This window comes from Thamnophis sirtalis, unplaced genomic scaffold, assembly GCF_051295495.1.
Source record: "Thamnophis sirtalis isolate CommonGarterSnake01/CBP01778 unplaced genomic scaffold, rThaSir2_p1.2 scaffold_9, whole genome shotgun sequence".
Classification (NCBI taxonomy): domain Eukaryota; kingdom Metazoa; phylum Chordata; class Lepidosauria; order Squamata; family Natricidae; genus Thamnophis; species Thamnophis sirtalis.
Genome location: NW_028261389.1, coordinates 10,430,978 through 10,453,818, shown reverse-complemented (window position 1 = coordinate 10,453,818; position 22,841 = coordinate 10,430,978). Strand labels below are relative to the sequence as shown.

Genomic DNA, 22,841 nt, shown 5'->3' with positions numbered 1-22,841 from the left:
TCACCCAAATGAATTGAACTAATTGTCTCCTGCAAACTCCCCTCCCCTTTTGCTCCTCTTTATTCCCTATAGGAGGGGCCATTCATTGTCCACCTGTGGTTTTACTCCCAAGTCGACCCTTTTTCCTTAGCTGGTCCCTTCTCCTGGCAACTCTGCGCATGCATACACTGGGGACAGGCTCCAGCTGTTATTCTGCCCCACCGATGTCCGACTCCGGAGGCAGCTGATAACTGTCAGACGGCCCTGGCCCCCTCTCTGCCTCCAACACAGAGCCCTCATCCGAGCCTTCCCCAGACTCCAGGACTGGCCCATGTTCCTCCCCAACCTCCTCACTGTCTGAATCTGCTGCCAGATCCGCTGGCCACTGGCGGATTACAACACATAAGCTGTCTTAACAAGTTTGCAGAACATACTGAAACACAGAAATAACTAAGGTTAAAACGAATGCAGTTTAGAATGCCATTTGAAATGGAAATTTGGGGATATCAGACACAGCCCGTCTCAGGGTTGGGAAGGGTGGCTTAGCCCCATTAGGGAACTGGAAATCATCCCAATTGCCTTTGATTAATAGATTCCCTCCTGTTTCCCAAGGGTGATGAAGAAGCCAGCCTAGGTCTCCCCATCAGCCCTTTCATGGACCGCTCTGCTCCGCAGTTAGCAAAACTCCAGGAATCCTTCATCACCCACATCGTGGGCCCCCTGTGTAACTCCTATGACTCAGCAGGACTGATGCCAGGCAAATGGATTGAAGATAACGATGAGTCAGGGGATACAGATGAGCACGAGGAGGATTCCTCAGACATGGACTCCTGTGACAGCCATGAAGCAAGTACGTTTGTCCTAGGTTTTCATTTCATTTTTATTTTATTCGCCTCTGACCCGCTGCTGGTTTCCCAATAAAAATGCTGCATGCCCACCCCAAACTCATTTCGTAAAAAGTTATTCTGAGTCAAACTTATGGTTTGTGGCAGGGAGACCCACAAGATTAATCGATGCAAAGCAACTCGGTAACTTCATCAGTGCTAATCCACTGGCACTGATGATGTTACCTAGTTGGGTAATGAGATGCCTGCAAGAAAGCAGCCAATCTCAGAGAGCACCAAGGACTCCTCGTTTGGATTTCTTGGAAGTATGTTATGTGGGGTTTGGGGTTGTTGTTACAACGATCAGCATGGTCTGATCTAAGATGCAAGGTCAAATTGTAAACACATTGGTAGCAAACAATCGAAAACCCAGGCGAAAGTGAGAGGGAGAGAAACAGTGATGGGAAGAGAGAGGGAAACTGTCAGGAAAGACATTCAGAATGTCAGAAAGGAGCTTGTGCCTCATTTTTAATTCTTAGTCCTGCCTGTTGTGGCCTAGAACGAAGCCCTCAATGGTATTTGCTTGTGGGAATGTTGATAAGGGGGAGGTTTTCTTCTTGTTGTAGACCAAACAGCTTTCTTCAATGTCCCTGTGCATTGCTTCCTAACATGGGGGATAACAAGCTTGCACTCAATCCGGATAAGACCGAGTGGCTGGTGTGTTTCCCTCCCACTAATTGGCCAAGTTGGCCAACACCTATCCTCCGCGAGCTGCACTGGCTGCCTATTGGTCTTCGGATACGCTTCAAGGCGCTAGTCGTTACTTATAAAGCCCTTCATGGTATTGGACCTGGGTACTTGAGAGACCGCCTGCTGCCAATTACCTCCAATAGACCGATCAGATCCCACAGATTAAGCCTCCTCCGAATTCCATCCGCTGGCCAATGCCGACTGGCGACTACCCGGAGGAGAGCCTTCTCTGTGGCTGCTCCGACCCTCTGGAACGAGCTCCCTGTGGAGATTTGAACCCTCACCACCCTCCAGGCCTTCCGCAAAGCCCTTAAAACCTGGCTGTTCCGACAGGCCTGGGGCTAAAGAGTTTTTGCCCCCCTTCTCGAATGGTATGGTTGTTGTGTGCTTTTAAATTTTGTATTGTTATGTCTCGTTTTTTTTTATACCCCTGTCTGTACCTCCTTCCCTGATTGAATTGTGAGCCGCCCTGAGTCCCCTTCGGGGAAAAGGGCAGCATATAAATGTAATAAATCAATCAATCAACAACCAATTCAGCTATTAGTCACAGGGAAGTGGCCAATTTAGGTAGCAGGTTTGGGCCACCGTGAAAAGTCAGAATTTGTCATTGTATTTTTTTTCCCTTTAAATGAAAAAATGGCATCTCCACAAGGCCTGCTCCATCATTAAGCACCAAGGCACTTGTTACTTAATATGAAGAACATTATTTGAACGTTCTTCACAAGCAACAAATTATTGTTTCACTTAAAGTTATTGGTTCTGCCAAGGAGAAGTATTTTTCTGTCAAAACAGCTTCACCGGTTGAAGAGATATATACACCTATCATCTTTAACCAATAGATGATGATTATGATAGCAACAACAACAACTGCCACAAAGAGAAGAGGGTCACCAATAATAATGCCACAAAGGGGAGGGGCGTCAAAGGGGAGGGGAAATAGGTTTGGGAACCTATTTCCCAAAGTACCAGAAGCCAGGACAAGAAACAATGGATGGAATCTAATTAAGGAGAGAAGCAACCTGAAAGGAAGGAGAAACTTTCTAAAAGTGAGGACAATTAACCCGTGGAAGAGCTGGCCTTCAGACGTTGTGGGTGCTTCATCCCTGGAGCTTTTTAAGAAGAGACTGGACAGTCACTTGTCAGAAATAGTATAAGGCCCCCTGCTTGAACAGCGGGTTGGACTAGAAGACCTCCAAGACCCTCCTTTCCAGCTCTATGCTGATTGATTGATTGAATTAGTGGGGAATTTATGGAGAATGGTCTGTTGGGGTCAGCCATTCACAGGAGACCATACTAGGAAACCAGTGCCATGTATACCAGTATTACTTCAATTGTAAAGCAGAATCCTGCAAGTCTGAATGCGCATCTCTCCTTACTCCCTTTTTCCTCGTGTGATTTGGGGAGGGGGTTGTCTGAGGTATTTATTCTCATGACGTGTTTGCCTTGGACTCAGGCTAATTTCCTGTGATCTTTTAGCAATAGCACTTAGACTTATATACCGCTTCACAGTGCTTTGCAGCCCTCTCTAAGAGGTTTACAGAGTCAGCCTCTTGCCACCCAAAAATCTGGGTCCTCATTTTACCCACCTCGGAAGGATGGAAGGCTGAGTCAACCTTGAGCCTGGTGAGATTCGAACTGCCAAATTGCAGGCAGTCAGCAAAAGTAATCTGCAGTGCTGCACTCTAACCACTGCAACCCCGTGGATCATTTCATTGGTAGCGGCTCTTTTTCCTGTCCCTCAAGTTACTCTGGCCTCTACCTAGAACAGTTTAATGTCCAATGATATAAATTTATATACTTGCCACTCAATCTAGCTTCAGAATGGCTCTGGGCAGTTTCCTTGCTGAGTGGGGAGCTAGTCCGTCCTCTTGGTGCACTCTGGATAGTGCACAAGCATGAACCGAATAAACTAACAGTCTTCGGCAGCCAAACAAAACCACTTGGTTCACACACTGTAGTCTCCTGGCTAACGTAACATTGCAATTTATGAAATAAATGACTGGTTTTCTTTTGAAACTTGGCTTGAGGCTCATGAATTAATTTGGGCATCTTTCGGAAACCCGACACAATGGGTGACCTTCCAACAATAAAAGCCAGCAAAACTCTAAAGAGCAAACATTTCTTAGAATTAAAAAGATGGAAAGGAATTAAGCAGGGCCCACCAGTGGGAAGTGGGGATCTTCTCTTAATCTGTCAATCCACCTCCACTGTGATATGCCCCCAAGCCAAATGGTGGAGCCAGGTCTTCTGGCCTCTATGGAAAGTCAGAAAGATGGGAACCGATTTCACATCAGGTGACACACCTATGTCACAATTGCTATCCAGTCTCATTTCGACACATGTCTTTACTTAGTCTTTCTGCATGTTCTGTAATCTTGATTGAGTGACACACAAGCCTAACCAGTGTTCGTTTGTTCGTTCATTCATTCATTCATTCATTCATTCATTCATTCATTCATTCATTCATTCATTCATTCATTATTATACTAAACAATCCGAATTGTTGGTGCAAAAATATCTACATGGTTCAAATTCACTCTTCCCAACAGCAAGCTTCAAGGTAAGAAATAGCGAGTTGTGTGTAACATACTTTCTTGATAGCTCCATCCAGGAGCTTCAACCTGTCTACGTTAAAGATGACATCCGCAAACCTATTCAGAATTGGAGGTGAAGTAAAGTATTATTCACCACAAGACAACTCTAGCAATTCATTGTAGAAAGCATGTCTGCAAGCACCCCCAAGAAATAATAAGAAAACAGGGTCTTTTCCCTGGGAAATAGGACATGGGGCATATGTCCGTTTTCCAAGGTCCTTACATTTCCAGAATCTCTCAGTACATGATCTGAACAAAATGCCAGAAATGGCGTTACAGTGATTCGCAATGAGTATATGTGAAATGATTTCCATCACAATGTTTTGTTGTTGTTTTAACCATTCAGTCGTGTCCAACTTTGGGTGATGTTCTAGGAAAATGCTCTCTATGCTACCCTGTCAAGCACAGCTTTCAATTAATCAATTCAATTTATATTGTTACTAGCTGATAACCCGGCGTTGCCCGGGTATGTATTTATCCCAATCCTCTATCAGAGGTAGCTCCCTTGTGGAGTACTGTGAAGCTGTTACCATGGCAACTCCACTGTGTTGTACAGTAGAAGCCATTTTAAGGCACAACAGGCTGTACCTTAACAGAACTTGAATCCAAAATGCACACTATCACTGCCAATAGTATTGTGACTTGACACTCTATACATAATTCAATCCTTTTCATTTCAGTGGCCCAGGCGTTCCAGAGTTATGCTGGAACACACACACACATGGGGGGACACACACATCCCGAGGAGTGTAAGTCATCTGTGTACCAAGTTTGGTTGAAATTGATAGAGGCGTTCTGGAGTTATGCTGGAACACACACACACAAACACACACAGTGATAGATGATAGATAGATAGATAGATAGATAGATAGATAGATAGATAGATAGATAGATAGATAGATAGATAGATAGATAGATAGATAGATAGATGATAGATAGATAGATAGATAGATCAAGCCAATGTGTTCTTGGTTTGCCCCTTCTCCCTTGTCCATTACCCATTCCTAACATCATTGCCAACAAGATGTAGGATGTGATTAACACCCTTCTTGCCTCTTAGGAGCCCTGCAAAGTATGGGAGGGGGTATCTCCCAGGAAACCAGAGCGGGAATGTTTTATTATGGAGGACTAGTTCAGAATTCCTGAGAAATCTGAACTAGTTCCAGAGTTCCTTCTGATTAAACCTGGAGGCTTCCTACAGGGAATTGAAATTTTTCTAAGGAAGGATTGAGTTGGATTTGGGCTGCCCTGTCGTGAAAAGCCCTTTGTTTGAAGCTGAAAAACCTGAAGGGCTCAAGAGTTTGGCTTCACAGAGTGCTAATCTAGGCACACATTTCTCTGACACAAAACATTCCTTGAGTAATATTTCCTAATGTTTTGTTTCCTTTTATTAAAACTTCTGGAGAAAAAAAAAAGTGCGTCACGCAAGTTAGTAAAGACAGGAATGCAGGTCTGAGGAGCGGTAGAATCCCAAGTGTTTTCAGAGAAACTTAGATGAGAAGCGTGAAAAAAATGCTTTCACCAAGCAGAAGCCGTTCCGATGCTGTTAGATCCGAAGGTGTCCTCCTCATCTAGAAAAAGCCTGGCATATTAAGAGCATCCGAATATAAACCTTTTGAAGTGGTGGCTTAATCTGCTGAATCATTGGTTTCTTAATTAGTTTAATTGGTTAAACTAATTACTGTATTTTTCAGAGTATAAGACGTATCTCCCCCCCCCCCAAAAAAAGAGCATGGAAATGTTGGTGCGTCTTATAAACCGAATACAGCCATTTTTGGCCTCCCAAAGCCCCACCCCTGCATCCCATTTTTGCAAAATAACTGGCTGTTTTTGCAAAAACGCAGGCATTTTTGCCTTCTCCCAGCCCCGAGGAGCACTGTGCAGGCTTCAACAGGGCTGGGATAAGGCAAAAATGCCCCTGTTTTTGTGAAAAATCGCTGGAAAATGGGCCGTTTTTTACAAAAATGGGGGCATTTTTGCCTTATCCCAGCCCTGTTGAAGCCTGCAGAGGGCTCCTGGAGGCCAGGGCATTTTTCTTACTTACCACTTTGAAATCTTGGTGTGTCTTATACACCGGTGCATCTTATAGTCCGAAAAATATGGTAGTTTAACCAATTAATTTAATGTGTTTCCTTTGCGAGAGTTGGACTAGATCAAGGGTGTCAAACTCAAGGCCAGCAGGCAGGATCTGGCCCATGGGATGGTTAGATCTGTTAGATCGCAGGGCTGACCTGGAAATAGCAAAGGACCGGCCCGCGGTGCCTCTGCCACTGAGAATGGAGCTCGGGAGGGCCATGTGTGGCTCTCCCAAGCTTCATTTTCGCTGGCAGAGGGTTAGCAATAGCAATAGCAGTAGCAGTTAGACTTATATACGACTTCATAGGGCTTTCATCCCTCTCTAAGCGGTTTACAGAGTCAGCATATCGCCCCCACAGTCTGGGTCCTCATTTTACCTACCTCGGAAGGATGGAAGGCTGAGTCAACCTTGAGCCGGTGAGATTAGAACCGCTTAACTGCAGATAACAGTCAGCTGAAGTGGCCTGGAGTACTGCACTCTAACCACTGCACCACCTCGGCTCAGTAGCAGGAGATGGAGCTCGGGAGCCTGTTTTTGCTGGCAGAGTGCTCAGGCCACCACAGGCAACCCTGACACCAGTGATATTGATCTGGCCACGCCCACCTTGGCCCCCCCAGGATCAAATACAGCCCTCAAATCAAGTTTGACACCCCTGGACTAGGTGATCCTTTCATTTCTTTTGCAACTCCTTAGTTCCATGTTATTGTATTTGGTAAGTATTGGTCAGTTGGTAAGGTTGGCAAGTGATTAATAGGCTGGGCAGTGAGGGCAAAGCAAGGTCAAACGTGAGACATGTTATGACCTCATCACAAAAATGTTAGATACAGGAAGAGAGGAAAGATGTGTATTCATTGAAACTGGTTGTTCCATCCCATGCATACAAATTGCTGCTGGAGTTTTTCCCCACAATTCATTTTGTGGTGGAAAGTAGACTGGAGTCCCAGAAGGGAGCAGGGGTCAAATCCACTTACTTTTGCTACTGGTTTGGTATGCAATGTGAGCACACGCACATGTGCCACCTCCATGCATGCACAGGACCTCCTGTGCATGCGCAGAACATCAAAAACAGACGTAAGCGAACAGTGAGGGGTGGGGAAATCCTCTGTGCCACACGATTTAGATTAGCTAGAAAGGAGAAAATCCTGCTTTCTAGCTAATATAAATCATGCATCGCAGCTGATTGTCCAATGAACCAGTAGCATTTTTACTACCAGTTCAGGTGAACCGGTCCGAACTGGTAGCATTTTACCACTGGGAGGGAGGGTCTGCTTAATAGGGGACAAAGAGACCGCAAAGCTTAGATATTCTGGTACGTAGGAGGAGGGTTAAGACAGTCCCTCCCTAGCATTCAAAGTATATCTGTAATTATGTAGATAGTTGCTTTAGTCTGGCAAGATTCTGTCTGTAGGTGAGAAACAATAAAGAACCTACTCAGAAGTAACTCCACATGTCATTGCTGGTTTCTTGGGGGCCTGACAATTTTGCTGAAGTGTATTCAAAATCGGCAACAACTTTTCAGCAGTATCCCTCCATCAAACTGTTCCCAACAGAGAAAAGTGTTCTAAGTCCCTACACATGGTCCTTGTTTGCTCTATTCCGGTTGGGCTCTGCCTATTCTCCTGACATTTATGTAGACGTAAGCCAGGGGTTTTTTTTCAGGCTTTTCTCCCAATGTGAATGAGGCTTGATGTTTCCTTATCGCCTTTGGCAGGAAAGAAAAGGAGGAAAGTCTACTGCCAGATAACTCAGCACTTGCTGCAGAACCATCAGATGTGGAAGAAGGTCATGGAAGAGGAAGAGAGGAGAGCTGGGAAGGACAAGCAAAGTGGGGAGCCGTCAACGGCGCTGCACCCGTCCTCCGAACAAATAGAGGCTATTAAAGAGGAGGAAGAGGAGAAAGGGAAAGCCAAAGAGGAAGACGATGACACAGCTTCGGAAGCAAACCTACGACAGTGACGGGAATTTTTGTACAGTATTTTGGTGCAAGGACATCTTGCATAACAGTTGTTTTTAAAAGCCAGCACAACGTTTAGACACAACACTGTAGAAATACGGGGTAATTCGCCTGCAGCTGTTTAAGTTTCCCTTCCTTCCTTCCTTCCTTCCTTCCTTCCTTCCTTCCTTCCTTCCTTCCTTCCTTCCTTCCTTCGAGGTACATTGCTTTCACAGTTCAACGGCCATTTTTACAAACTTTCAAATACATTAATATATATATATATTATGTACGCGTGTACTGTATGTATGCAGACATACATACATGCATACATACACTCATACCTACATACATAAGATATTAGCCTGGGTTTATAAGCTGCATATTTGTTTATTTGTCCTTTTTTAAAAAGAAGATACTGCCTGTGACAATATTAAAACAAAAGGAAAAAAAAGGGAAAGGGAAGGATTTGAAAATGAGACAATGGAGACGGCTATACTGCCCTTATTTGTTTGTTTGTTTGTTTGTTTGTCAAAGTGGAATAACTGTGTGAGTTAATGGTTGATCCCGACTGCCAGCATAGATGCTCCTGCAGGATGTCATGTGCATGCAAACAAAACAGGAGCACTGCAATTCATGGAGCGAAGGGGAAAGGCCTTCTGCTTTGGAGACAGGCTGTGACACACTGGGCGTGTCACCACAGAAGATTTATGCACCTCCATTGCAGAGAACTTGCCACCCTCTTTCTCCACCTGGAGAACTCGGTCTCGAACCTCTGGCTCGCTCTTCCACACAACTGAGTAAAATCCAGATGGAGGGGAGCCCACAACCGCTCTGGAAAACAGGACTTCCATTTCTGGAGCGGGCCGCCTCTGTCGCTGTTTGGTGGGGTTTGATTGTTTTCCCGTGAAGACTTGTGCAAACTGAAATTCCTACCTGTATGTTGCACAATGATGTATGCCACCTCCCCTTCCCCCCCACCCCCACTTTGGGCGAGCAATTTTCAAGCAAGCATCACGCGTCAATCTGCCAAAGAGAAGGTGTTGGTGGCAATTTTCTATGGTGTCCGAAGGAATTTCCACTTGGTTGACTTGAGATAGACTTCGGAAAGACATCTTTGGATCCCTCTCGTCCTTACCACCTTTTGTTGCATCCTCGTCTTTTCGCGTGTCTTGTGGGCATCCGAAAAGTGACTTTAAAGACGGACCGCGAATGAGAAACGCCGGCTAACCGCTTCTTCTGCTTTTTCTTGGAATGGGTTGTGTAGGGGCTGCGAACCCGTTGCCTGGTGACCTTCGATCAGAAAGAACTCAAAACTCTTACTTCAAGGGATCCATTCTTCATTGATTTGTTTGTCATAAGCTGATGGCATGTGATTAATGAGAAGTCTGGAGCACACAGACAGTTGATGTGAAACACTGCCTAGGGCTCACCGCAGTCCTACACAAAGCCAAATGCCCCCTCTAGAAGGGGTGGGGGGTTGTCTTCAGCTTCCAGACTTTTTCAGACAGCTTGCTCATGGCTAAGGATTCTGGAAGACACATTTCTGGAGGGTCACAATAACATTAAGGAAGGCTGCCATCCTGCATTTCCTTCCATGACGCAGAGGCCGTTTTGTAGATGCAGTGACCCATCTAATATTTTAGCCAAGGAAATATCACTTCTCATTTATCTGTCCCCCTTCCACAACCACAAGAAATTTCCAAAGAACACCACGGTCCCTTTAGGACAGCAGTTTGGAAGCGAGGGGTCATCTAAATCAGGGGGTTCCCAACCTTGGCGGCTTTTAAGACCTGTGAACCTCAACTCACAGAATTCCCCTTGCTGGCTGAAGGATTCTGGGAGTTGAAGTCCAGAGGTTTTAAAGTGGGCAATATTGGAAGCTCCTGGCCTAGACTGATAGAATTGGTTTCTGGCCCAAGGAGGATTGGAAAGCAACTACATAAAAAAAGAAGAAGAAAAAAGAAACCTTAGCGTTATCCTTCACCCACTAAGGCAGGAATCCATTGCGCTGTTGGTTTTCAAGAAAGGTGGTTTTGTCCTGCATTTCATATTCGTTGACCGCACCATAAGTAGACTAAATTCTGCTTTGATGGTCTCGCGTAACTATATTAAGGGAAACCCAGTGATATGACAAGTACCATTTCAGAAGACCTTTCAAATGTCCCCTGAGGGCAGGGATGGTTAACATTTTCGGCACCGAGTGTCGAAACTGGAGTGCCAGAACCCAGAAATTGAGTAGCTGGCCAGTGTACATGCATGTGGTGGCCAGCTATTCTTCTGGCTTCCGACACACATGTGTGCCAGCCAGCTGGTCTGAATGCATGCAGGGGCCGAAACCTGGAAGAGAGCAGCTGGCTAGTGCGCATGCACTCAATGAAGCCTGGAAGAGCAGTTGGCCAGTGTGTGTGCATGTGTGATGGAACTCAGAAGAGCAGCTGGCGAAGGCCCGCATGCCACGGAGAGGGCTCAGCATGCCACCTCTGAGAGGTGTGCCACAGGTTCGTCATCAGGGCCTTAGGGAGTCGATATGAATGCCAGAATGTAAAGAAAATAGCATAATTTAGGGAAACGAACACAATATGACTTGCCTATTTCTCCCATGCTATTTATGTCCTCCATCTGGGTTAGTGTTCAGTTTTTTGGTTTTTTTTTTAAGCGAATACAATCCCATTCCTCGCTTTGAAATGCAGTTCGGATGGTTGACACGGAACTGCAGGAGAAACTTTGACGTCAAAAGTTTGTCCACCTTGATTGTATGTCTTGGCAGCTATAAAAGCAAGATCCCAACACAAGGGGGGGGAAAACTCACCAGCAAGCTTAGGACTTCATTAGAGGATAAGTGTCCCGTTTTTTTAATGGTTACTTCTTTGCTCACAACTAATTTTTATTAGCCTACGTGTAAATGCAGACACTTTTCAGTCTCCTGTTGATAATCAAGGGAAGTTGGGTTGTATTTGTAAAGATAATTACAAAGAGAAAAAAAAGATTCCCGCCCCTACCCGCGTAAAATGTAACTGTTTTTGAATTTGACAAATGAAGTCCTGCATGTTTGGGAATGGAGAATTGGAGAAATTCTTTTCAGATTGGTGGGATTATTAGCACCAGCCCACATTCTTGAGTGTAAGAAAAGTGCTGCAATTTAGCAGCAGAGCTTAATTCTTCATCACAGAGTTTTAAGTATTAATACACATGGAAGGAGATCAATCTGTCCTCAACACTATTTCTGAAATTATTGCCCTGCTTCCATTTGATTGGTTATTGAGCCAACCCATTTCTCTATCTTACTAATACTTCAGGATGAGTTTATTTTGCCTCATTGTTTTTCTCCCAAATTGGTTCTCTGGAATCTCCTAGATTGTGTCAAACTCGTGTCATTCACGGCGCCATCACGTGACATATCACAACTTTCCCGTCCTTTGCTAAACCGGGCGTGGGTGTGGCCAGCGCATGACACTTCCGGCCCACGGACTGTGAGTTTGACAGCCCTGTCCTAGATTCACATTCTACATTAGGGGTGTCCAACTTTGGCAATTTTGACACCTGTGGACTTCAACTCCCAGAATTCCCCAGCCAGCTATGTTGAAGTCCACAAGTCTCAAAGTTGCACATGTTTGGACACTCCTACACAGATTCTTCAGATTGTTGCTGAATGTATTGGAAATGTAGAAACTCAGTTCACATTTTACCCTAATGTGATTGAAGATTGTTGAATAAGCCATGATTTGCCATGTTTACAATTTGCCTTGAGCCATAATGTGTGGTTTGTGAACCGCAACGGCTGGGTTTTGACAATCCACACTGAACCAAGGTTCACATAGATGAGGCTGAGGCTAGATTTAGAGGGAAATGTAGGGGTTTTTAAGATGTGAAACTGATGCCTTAAGCTTCTGAATAATCTTTCACTGCCACTCAATTTTTTTTTTAAAAGAAGATCAGGTGTTTGGGTGCCATCCAGTATGGGAAGCCAGGTTTGAAACCAGCATCATCCTTGCCTCCCTTCACTTAGATTAAGCCAGTTCCAAGTGAGGGTGGGAATGCACATTAGAATTGATTAGCAAGTAGTCCGTCCTCTCGCACTCTTCCCATAACTCAGCAATGTCTTTCAAATTTTGCAAATAGTTAAAACACTCTCTTCCTGAGAAGGATATATGGTGTATAGCAAGTTCTCACGTATAATGTTTTAAGCAAACATCTCAGATTTGACCCCTCGTAGTCCCTCCAGCTGCCTAGGGTTGTCCACAGAGTACGGCCAGAAAGTCAAGATTGGTAGTTACGATGATGCATTCAATGCTTTGCCTGGTTTTTGTGTGTGTTGTACATAATATGATGCAAAAGAAAAGAAGGGAGAGGTTAGAAACTTTGATTACACCATCACGGCCACCATCTTTATTTTTTATTTTTTATTTTACAATATCTTGCAGACACCACTGTTCAAGTGCACATTATGGAGATGGTTCTCACAGTCTAGTGACTTATTATGTTAAGCTCTCCTTCTCGGAGGACAAACCAGAGTCTAATGGCTTTAACTTGCCTATAAATGTGTTCTACGTTTGAAACGAAAGTACTTGCTGGTTGTTGGAGTATTTGTGTTTTCATATCAATCTCTTTCCTGTTCAGTTGTACCAACCCACATCTAAAGAGGATTGTTTATCTGCTGTTCTTCTCCAATTCTGATCATTCTAGGGATTGCTAGCAGGCAGGAAACCCATCTAGGTACATTTCTGAAAGCAGCGGTCTCCAATGTTTCCAGATTGGCAGCCCGGCTCAGGGGCGGTGTTAATGGCAGGTACATGCACAGCTTCACGCACAAGCGGAAGGTGCTTGCAGTCTGATCCTTGCAATGTTCCATGCACAAGTGGTGCCTAACATCCATGAAATTAGGACACACTCACCCATCTATCCTCTTTGCACCAAAATTAAAAAAATGATTATGCTAGCAATCCTTGAAAGATGGGTGTGGGTTTGACCATCGCAGGAATTAAAGCCAATTCACTCTTGTTTCTCTTGAAGACCAAATAGTGTTGATTCCTAACTTGAGAGGCGCACCTCCAGCACATGGATGTATTTGAGTCCTCTGTTCAATCTGAGCATTCAACAAATCATAGTGGCTCTTGCTTGAAGGACCCATTCTTCCAGTTCACTTAAGGTTGTGATCTTTCAGTCATTGGTTTGTCTGCCCAACCAAGGTCTCTTAGTAGAGTTGTGGGTTTCATAGTTGATTTGAAGTTTCCTCAAAAGCAATATCACAAAGTACCTTTTTCTTCATAAGGGAAAAAAGGGGGGACAGGTGAAGGTGATCAAGCCAGACCTGAATGTTTCCAAGACCCATTAATTTTTCAAGTCAACTGGCGTTGACTTGTGTATCCTACCGCCACGGCCTACCCTTATAGCCATCATCCTAGTAAGGAATCGATGACCTTCTGAACTAGAATATCCAACCCGGATAGATAGAAATAAAGAGTTTTTGAAAGTTGTTGGGCAGCCAATGTTGACTTCCAACATTCTTTGAAGAGCCAAAACGAAGGAAAGCAGGACGATGGTGGAGAAATAGCAACTTAGAAAGCCCCTACTACCTGAGTGATTCTTCGGTTCCTTTGGGTTTTTAAATTTCAAGTTGGGAAGAAACGGTGGCATTGAAGAAGTTGCTGAAAGTGTGTCATAACAACACACTGCTTGCTCCTTCAGGATCCCACTAAATTCAAATGACGCTTTAAAAAGGGGGTTCAGTTGTGACATTTTAATCCCTCCCCCCCAAGTAGGTGGAATTGCCAACCATTATTGTACTGTAGAGCTGTACCTCCTGCATTCAGTATTTGTAGATGTCCATTTTTTAAAAAAAACACGGTCTTCTTTTCACTAAATACTACCTGCATTAATTTATATTTATATATTGCCAATATTGTTGTAATCAAACTTCTTTTAAGACAAAAACTTCAAAAACAAGGCCTTGGTTTTTTGCTTTTTTTTTTTTAGGTAATGATCTTTCACAAACTGACTGAAATTTCTGTTGGCTTTTCTTTTCACGGATATCTTGCACTTAAGACATGTAGCAATACTTAATATATTCCCTTCACAAGTATTTGTTAAGTGATTTTTAGTTAATGGCTGATAAATGTTTTGTACAAAATAGATTCTGTACAGGCGGAGAAAACAGGAGAAATCTTTTAGATAAATATTATTTATTTTTACTGTTTTGTAAGTTAGACACTATTAATGAAGCTCCTTTTTTGCCAGAATTACTGGAAGTGCCTCTTGGTATAATGTATTATAGTAAATATATATTCAGAATTATTAAAGATAATGTGTCACAAAATGAACAACATGGATGTTGCAATGTGAAGAAAAAAACATAAATATAATTCTGTGGTATCATACTGGTGACTGTTCTCTTTTTTTTCTTCTTAATGGGGTTTCTGAATGCCATGTAGCGTCAGGAAGGGCATCCAGTCAGTAAATGCTCAGCTCCATCCAGTCACTCCAATTCTACTTAAAATGAACGGATTAGAAGGTCGTAAAAGAGAGTGGAGTTTGTGATTTGTCTTGCAGTTGCCTCCGTGGTCCAGAGGGAATAGTATTGGCCATACTGTAGTTCAAGTCCTCTCCTCCAGTCCTTGGTACCAAATTTAAGGAGGACTCAAAAGAGTTCAGAAGATAAACAGTGTTTATTTGAAGTGGACTGGAAATTTAAAGTCAGTGACGGCAGATTAAGGAAGAGTTGTCAAGCACAGGAAATCTGGAGCCAAGGCAGTTCAAATGAATACAGGTTTATTGCATTCTAACACACTCTACAAAAATCTGCTCTACTAATGGTCAAAGCAAATTGGTGGTAGATTAAGGGTCAATGGAATTTAAGGTCGGCTGCACTTTGATCTCTTGTTGGCGCGAAGAGACTTGAGACTGGTGACACATTTGACCCCTCCATGGGCTCAACCTGATCATCTCCTGCAGAACTAGCTTTAGATGGCGAACCTTTTGGGCTTGATGTGTCAAAAATTCAGAAAATTCCCACCTTGACTGAATGAAGAGGGGAGGCCTTTCCAGAAATCCTTTCTTTTGGACTCTTTTCTCTGAGTCCTACTATCATAGGGCCTCCAAAAATTGCATAAGAATGATTGCCCAATTTTTGGAGGGCTCAAAGGCTACGCTAGAGCAATAGCTGTGACTTGTAGGCATCCAGGTACATCACCAAAATGCCCTGTGTGTTTCACCCATGACACATTTAGCGTAGGTCCTCCAACACTACTTTAGCCTGGATGAAGGTTTCAAGTATCTGAAAAGGCAGTGGCACACACACAAAAAAAAAATCAGGGATCATTTTCCATCATCCTGGAATGAAGAATAGTAAGCAATGATCTTAATTAACAGGTACGTAATGTCTGATTTTATATCAGAAAAAAAATAGCAATGAGAAGAATTCAGCAGTTGAACCAAAATCCTTAGGATGTTGAGGATCTCCCTTTATCACAGCCTTTGGCCTAAAAACACAACATACATCAAACATGCAGATCAAACATATAGAGAAATAAATACACCTAAACATCTGCAGATGTGAATAAAAAGCAAGGATAAAATAAAATAGCATCGCACAAATAATATGGGGATCAATGAAAAAAAATCTCCATTGAGAACGTTGTTGTGCAACACTACTCTGATAAATGAATGGTTTGTTCCAAGAACCTGGAACCAAAATATTTGTAAGTGTTCATCTGGTCTATTGGGGGTGCCATTAATTTGCCATTTATGAATCCTACAGTGTTGCCCTGCTAAACAATAGTCACTATTTTGACAATTTATTACAAGGGGCTTTTTTTTAGGCAAAAGAAAACCCCTGTTCTCGTTCCCAAACAAAACAAGATTACAACGTCATCTACATATATTTTCCATTTAACACGTCCCTTCTCACTTCCTTTTTTTTAAACATGGTGAGTTGTATTCCTTAAATGCTTTAAAATAACACTTCCAAAAGATAAAAATGAAAATGCAATGTAGCTGTGATGGCAAACCTATGGCATGCGTTCCCAAAGTGGCACACGAAGCCATGTCGCCCGGCATGCGCAGCCTTGCCTGTTTGTCTTCCAGGTTTCTGGCACGCATGCGTGCACGACAATCAGCTGTCCCTCAACGCGCATGGCAATACCAAAAACCGGTGTGTGCTGTTTGTCGGCTACACATGTGCACCAGAAGCTGGAAGTTTGGCTTTTTTGGAGCGTGGCCGTGATGAGCATGCGTGTGGATGGCAATGTTTCCGCGTGCCGAAAAGATTCGCCATCACCAGCAATATAGAATCAGGAAATATTAAAAAATAAATAAAAAATTTTAAAAATCAGCCAATTTCTTTTTTAAAAAATCCTCAAAAATAAGGGTCTCGCTAATTGCCTAACTCCCACACCTGGACAAATCACCAGGTCCTTTTCAGAAGGCCATCAAGATGTGGGACCAGTCTTATCCCAGGGGGTAAGAGATGTTTTGGAGAGCGGGAGCCATGAGCATGCTTCCTAGATCCAGCAAGATTTTTTTTTCTACTTATTCATTCATTCATTCATTCAATGTATATGGCCACTCATCTCGATAAGTGACATTAAAAGTGTTTAAAGATTTCCCCTGTCCAGTTATGGCCAATTCAAGGGGGTCAGTGCTTATCTCCAATTCTCAGCCAAAGGAGTCTGCATTGCCTGAGAGATGCTTCTGTCTTCATGTGGCCAGCATGAACGTGCAGAACGCAGAAACCTTTCCCGCTGAAGTGGTACCTATTTATCTACTCGCATTTATATGCTTTTGAACTGCTAGGTTGGCAAGCAATCGGTGCTCAAGCCCTGCCACTCAGCACTCAGGTCTCAAACCCAAGCTGTCAGATTACCAGCTTCAGTGTCGTTAATTGCTGAGCCATTGTGCCACCCTTAAATAACATTAAAGATGGTGTTAGATTAATAGACTTGGAAGGGACCCTGCAGGTCACCTAGTCTGACCTTCTGCCCAAGCAGGAAACCCTACATCTGCCTCTACCTAGGATTGAACTCACAACCTCCTGATTGTGAGGAGAGAGCTCCACCTCTAAGCCACAGCAGCAGGTGCTGTGTTACATGGATGGAACTTGATCATGCCTTCCTAGCAGATCTAACAGGATAGGCAGTGATTATAAGGGGGAGAGAAGTTCTTCAAGGATCCTGACCCCATGACACAAGCTGTAACCAGAACTTTGCATCACATCCTGACACCAGCTGGGAGTCAGCACAGCTCATAGAATGAAAGGGTAACCACTCATAATTGTGTCCACACCAGTGTTGGAGTACGACCGGTACTCCCCAGTATGGGCATACCAGTGCCTGCTGGAACCACCGGGTACCATTCCGGTATGGTGCTCTGGACGAATGGATGGCCACCCGCGCTCCTTACTGGTATTTGAGGTCTTCAGGGCTTCTGTGCATGCTCATGGAGTGTACAGTGCCTGTGCGATGCGATGCTGAGCAGCTGGAACGTCACAGAGGCATCATGGAGCATCGCAGGCAGTAAGTATGCTTGTGCGTGTTGCGCGCATGTGAATGCACGCTGCATGCCTTCATGTGGTGGATACCGGGCCCCGTTGCACCATACCGGTTGCAACAGGATGCGGAACCCACCACTGGCCCACACCAGGGGTGGGTTTCAACCGGTTCGCGACGGTCCCCGCGAACCGGTTGGTCGGTGAACCCGGAAGTAAGTAACTTCCGGGAACGGCGAAGGGCCCGCCCGCGCTCCTTACCTGGTTTTGACGAGTTCTGCACTTCCACGCATGCGCAGGACGCATACAGCGCCTGCGCGATCCTCCAGGAGCAGCTGGAGCATCGCACAGATGCTAGTACGCATGCGTGCACTGCGTGAATGCACGAGGACGCCACCGGCCCTGTTCCAACCGAACCGGTTGGAACGGGGCGAGAAACCCACCCCTGGCCCACACCATCTCACTGTAGAGCACTCGTAGCTTCCTAATTAGAGCATTGAAATAAAGTGTATCAACAAAGAAGATTCGTCTTTCTTACCACCTGGAAGAAAAGGAGTCAAACATACCTCCTTCAGGAATGCATTTTACAGCCATGGGACCACCCAGGAGAAGATCCTTTCCACAGAGAAGGTAAGGAAGTCTCAGGTATTGGGAGCGCTTTTCGAAGTATTCTCCTGCTGGTCTAAGTAGGCACAGTGGGAGGGGAAGTTTGAAGTTTGAAGTTTTGTTTTATTTATATGCCGCCCTATTCCCTGCAGGGACTCAGGGCGGCGAACAACTCAAACGGGGAAGGGAACATACAGAAACAAGACAAGTATTTAAAAAATAACCAACAACCATACCTGTCGAGAGGGGAAGGGAGCTCATCAACGCCAGGCCTGCTGACACAGCCAGGTTTTAACGGCTTTTCGGAAGGCCGGGAGAGAGGCGAGGGTCCGAATCTCCGTGGGGAGTTCGTTCCAAAGGGCCAGAGCTGCAACAGAGAAGGCCCTCCCTTGGGTCGTAGCCAGATGGCATTGGCTGGTAGACGGGACCCGGAGGAGGCCGACCCTGTGCGATCTAATGGGGAGACCTTGCACAGAGTAAAAGCCCGAGCCATTTAGGCCCTTGTGTGCCAGGACCCATATCCTGAATTGTATCAAGTAGCCAATGGACTCCCATGCAGATCAACCAGTAGGAAGAATGGGATGGGATAGGATACAGTGGTGGGTTTCTCTTATTTTTAGCACTGGCTCGCCATGCATGTATGATTGCTTTGCACATGTGCGCACCTTCCATGCATGCTCCCAACCTTCCATGCATGCCCTTTGCTTACATGTGCACCTTCCGTCCATGTGCCCAGCTTCAAAAATGTGGCTAAATAGGACAGCATAGTGCCCGGGCAGGCCCACTCACGATCTCCCCTACCGGTTTGTTCAAACCAGTCCGAACCAGCTGAATACTACCTCTGAAATAGCAATAGCAATAGCAGTTAGACTTATATACCGCTTCATAGGGCTTTCAGCCCTCTCTAAGCGGTTTACAGAGTCAGCATATCGCCCCCAACAATCCGGGTCCTCATTTTACCCACCTCGGAAGGATGGAAGGCTGAGTCAACCCTGAGCCGGTGAGATTTGAACAGCCGAACTGCAGAACTGCAGTCAGCTGAAGTAGCCTGCAGTGCTGCATTTAACCACTGCGCCACCTCGGCTCCTTAAGGACAGGATAGAGAAGGGGAAGGAGTGGGAAGTAAGAAAAAGGGGAGGTAGGAGAAGCAAAATGAGGGGAGGGGAAAAGGAGGAGAGGGGGAAAGGGGGAGAGGGGAAGGGAAGGACAGGAAAGGAAAGGAAAGGAAAGGATGGCTTCCAAATTAGTATGAGGCGTTTCACATTTTTATTCCAACTTTCCTCTTTCTTAAAAACAACTGAAGTTTAATCTTGTTCTTTATGCTATATAAAGACAGACGGTGTGCAGCCATTGGATAATCTGGGAGGAAGAGGAAAAGAGAAAATCCATGTTATATAGAAAACCTTCAGTGTAACCAAGGAGAGTTTCTCCATCCTGCCCACTTACTTTCTCTTATTTGCTCTGTTCTTCCCCTTTAAGTCTTCGATTTCATGGGAACCAGCAATTAAGAAAATCAGGTCTTTAGAAAGAGAGAGAGAGAAGGAAAGAGGTTGGGAGAGAGAGAGAGAGAGAGAAAGAGAGAGAGAGCTTTGTCACATGCATTCTGTCAAAGTTGCTGCCTGTTTAAAGAGGAGGAGGATCTCAAGCACATTTAACCATTTCCGTTGCTTGGATTTCAGGGTCTCCCGGAATTTGTAAAGGAGGATTGAAAAAAACCAATGGAAGGATGTAGAGGTGATCAGGATCAAAACAATAACAACAAAAGATATGAATCCTACGGGAAAGTAAAATGCCTCTTTGTCCTCCTCCCTCTTTTCTTTGCTTGTCTTGTTTTCCTTCTTCCAGATATTAGATCTACCTCTGGCTGTGGTTTCCCTCGGCCACATCCCACCCAACAGCCAGGAGGAAAGAGAATCCATATTTGTTTCTGAATTCTCCTTCATGAAAGTAGCTTCTAAGAACTATGAAGGCTGGCGAGGTAAGGAATGTGAAAACTTGTGATTTTAGTATTTGCGCCCATTACTTTAATGAAAACTGAACTTCAGAGTCGACTTCCCATGGCAAGGGGGCCTTTTTACATTTAAAAAAGACATTGTTTTTTTTAAAATTTATTTTAAACACATCAACACATCAACAAAAACAAACACATGACTTAAAACAACATAGGAACAAGAAGTTCCATCACATATCATACAGCAGTTCCGTATCGGTTTCTTTGCAGTTAGTGTTTTCCCTTCTATACATTTCTATCTTGCATTCATGGTCCCCTTATTCGTTATCCATTTCTATATACAATTCTATATTTATTTATACTTAGCTATTTATAACAAAATATTGTTTACCTATATTGTGCTTTATATTCTTACTGTCATTTATTCTCTTACATACAATTATAGGTATACATTCACATAGTTATTCTTTTTCTTTGCCATTCTTATACTTTTGTTATTCCATTTAAAAGGTTATAATATACAGTTCGAGTTGCTTTGTTTACCATCCCTTGCGCCTGTTGTAACACCACCTTATTTTTTTTAAAAAAAAACATTAAAACATTTTTAAAAACATTGTTTTTAAAGTAACATTTGCATCTTTGTAATTACTGCTATTTTTGAGGATCAGTCGTCTCGTGAAGGAGCCGCGGATTTCTTCTAACCTCTTCAAAATAGTGAGAATATTCAAAGATCCTCTGCCTTTAAACTTCAAGCAACTGGGTTGCCTTAATCAGCAAAGGTATAGCAAAGATAATCCACATTGGCTTTCAATGTATCAGGCAGAGACACAATCCAGGAAAAATGTAATCCAATGGCGTGTAAAGCAAGAATGTGGTTTCGTCACAACTTATTGGCAGTAGAGATTCTAAGCCAACGTTCAAAGCTTGGAGGAATGTTATTGTGTGTTTTTAAACAATTTGTCTGTATTGCTTTATGAAGTTTGCAAGTATATGTGCAAAACTATAGCTCAGCTGGATTCACTGTGGTTTGGTAGCCTTGAGGATAGCAATAGCAATAGCCTTTAGACTTAGATGCCGCTTTGCAGTGCTTTGCAGCCCTCTCTAAGCGGTTTACAGAGTCAGCATATTGACCCCGACAATCCGGGTCCTCGTTTTACTGAGCTCGAAAAGATGCATAGTTTATATCAGTGACGGCGAACTTTCTCAGCACCAAGTGCCAAAATGGGAGCATTTGTGCGCCTGCGTGTTTTATGTGTGCATGCATATATGCATGCTTGTCAGGGCCGCAACCCAGAAGAGGAGCTGGCCAGGGGGCATGCATGTGCCAGAACACCAGCAAGCTAGTATTTCGGTTACCGGCAGAAGTGCATGTTCGACAATCAGCTGGGCAGTTCACATGCTCATGCGGGAAAATGGAAGACCAGCTTTTCCAGTTTCCAGCATTGCTGCACATGCAAAGGCCAGCTGATCATCATGCGCGCATGGGCACCAGAAATGCAGAAGAGGAACGGGCAGCACCCGCGCGCCCCAGGCAACATGGCCCTGTGTGCCACTTCAGGCATGCCGAGGTGGCGCAGTGGTTAGAGTGCAGTACTACAGGCTACTTCAGCTGACTGCTAGTTTGGCAGTTTGGCTGTTCAAATCTCACCGGCTCAGGGTTGACTCAGCCTTCCATCCTTCCGAGGTGAGTAAAATGAGGACCCAGACTGTGCGGGCAATATGCTGACTCTGTAAACAGCTTAGAGAGGGCTGAAAGCCCTATGAAGCGGTATATAAGTCTAACTGCTATTGCTATAGGTTCTCCATCAAGGTTTTATATTCTTCTATATTATTCTTGATATCAGCTTCATATGAAGCCTTATTCGGTCATGTTCCAAAGATGGCAGGACGCAGGTATCATGCCATGAAAATGATACTAGCAAGATTTTTATATCAAAATCTTGTCGTTCTCCTCTTCCCTCCCTCCTCCATATCACATTCTAGATCTGTTAAAGCCAAAATTAACAGTTCTAGAATGTGACATGGAGGAGGGAGGGAAGTAGTAGCAGTTAGTAGCAGTTAGACTTATATACCGCTTCATAGGACTTTCAGCCCTCTCTAAGCAGTTTACAGAGTCAGCATATTGCCCCCAACAACAATCCGGGTCCTCATTTTACCCACCTCGGAAGGATGGAAGGCTGAGTCAACCCTGAGCCGGTGAGATTTGAACAGCCGAACTGCAGAACTGCAGTCAGCTGAAGTAGCCTGCAGGGCTGCATTTAACCACTGCGCCACCTCGGCCTTAGGTGAGGAGAGGAGAACTACAAGATTTTACCTATGGTCCAACCAATTCAGAAGGCACCAACTTTGGAATTAATATTAGGGGGGGGGGAATCTTTACGAAAGCCACTCACTCATGTAAATCATGCACTGATATGCCTAACAGCAAAGGGCCTTTGTTCACTAAAGGCAAAATTACAAATATTTTATTTGTTAGATTTTTATGCTGCCTTTATTGGCATAGCAAAAGTACTTAGATTTATATACCGCTTCACAGTGCTTTATAGCCTTCTCTAAGCGATTTCTCTGTGGTCTCCTTTTCAGGAGTGCCTTAACTCCAGCCAATCGCGACGTCTCATCCTTTTCCTTCCGGTTGTTTCACTCTTC

At 44.2% G+C, this 22,841-nt stretch overlaps 1 protein-coding gene across 3 annotated transcripts in view; it reads left to right on the top strand.

The window, feature by feature from the left end:
* Positions 1–14,534, top strand: part of PDE3A (phosphodiesterase 3A) — a 312,291-nt gene extending 297,757 nt beyond the window's left edge. For all 3 annotated transcript variants that reach the window (XM_087722797.1, XM_087722796.1, XM_087722799.1), the window contains 2 exons: positions 592–829; positions 7,936–14,534. In XM_087722797.1, the coding sequence (XP_087578923.1) occupies positions 592–829; positions 7,936–8,180 (483 nt within the window). In that variant the 3' untranslated portion in view covers positions 8,181–14,534. The remainder of the gene's footprint in view (positions 1–591; positions 830–7,935) is intronic.
* The last annotated feature ends 8,307 nt before the right edge of the window (positions 14,535–22,841 follow it).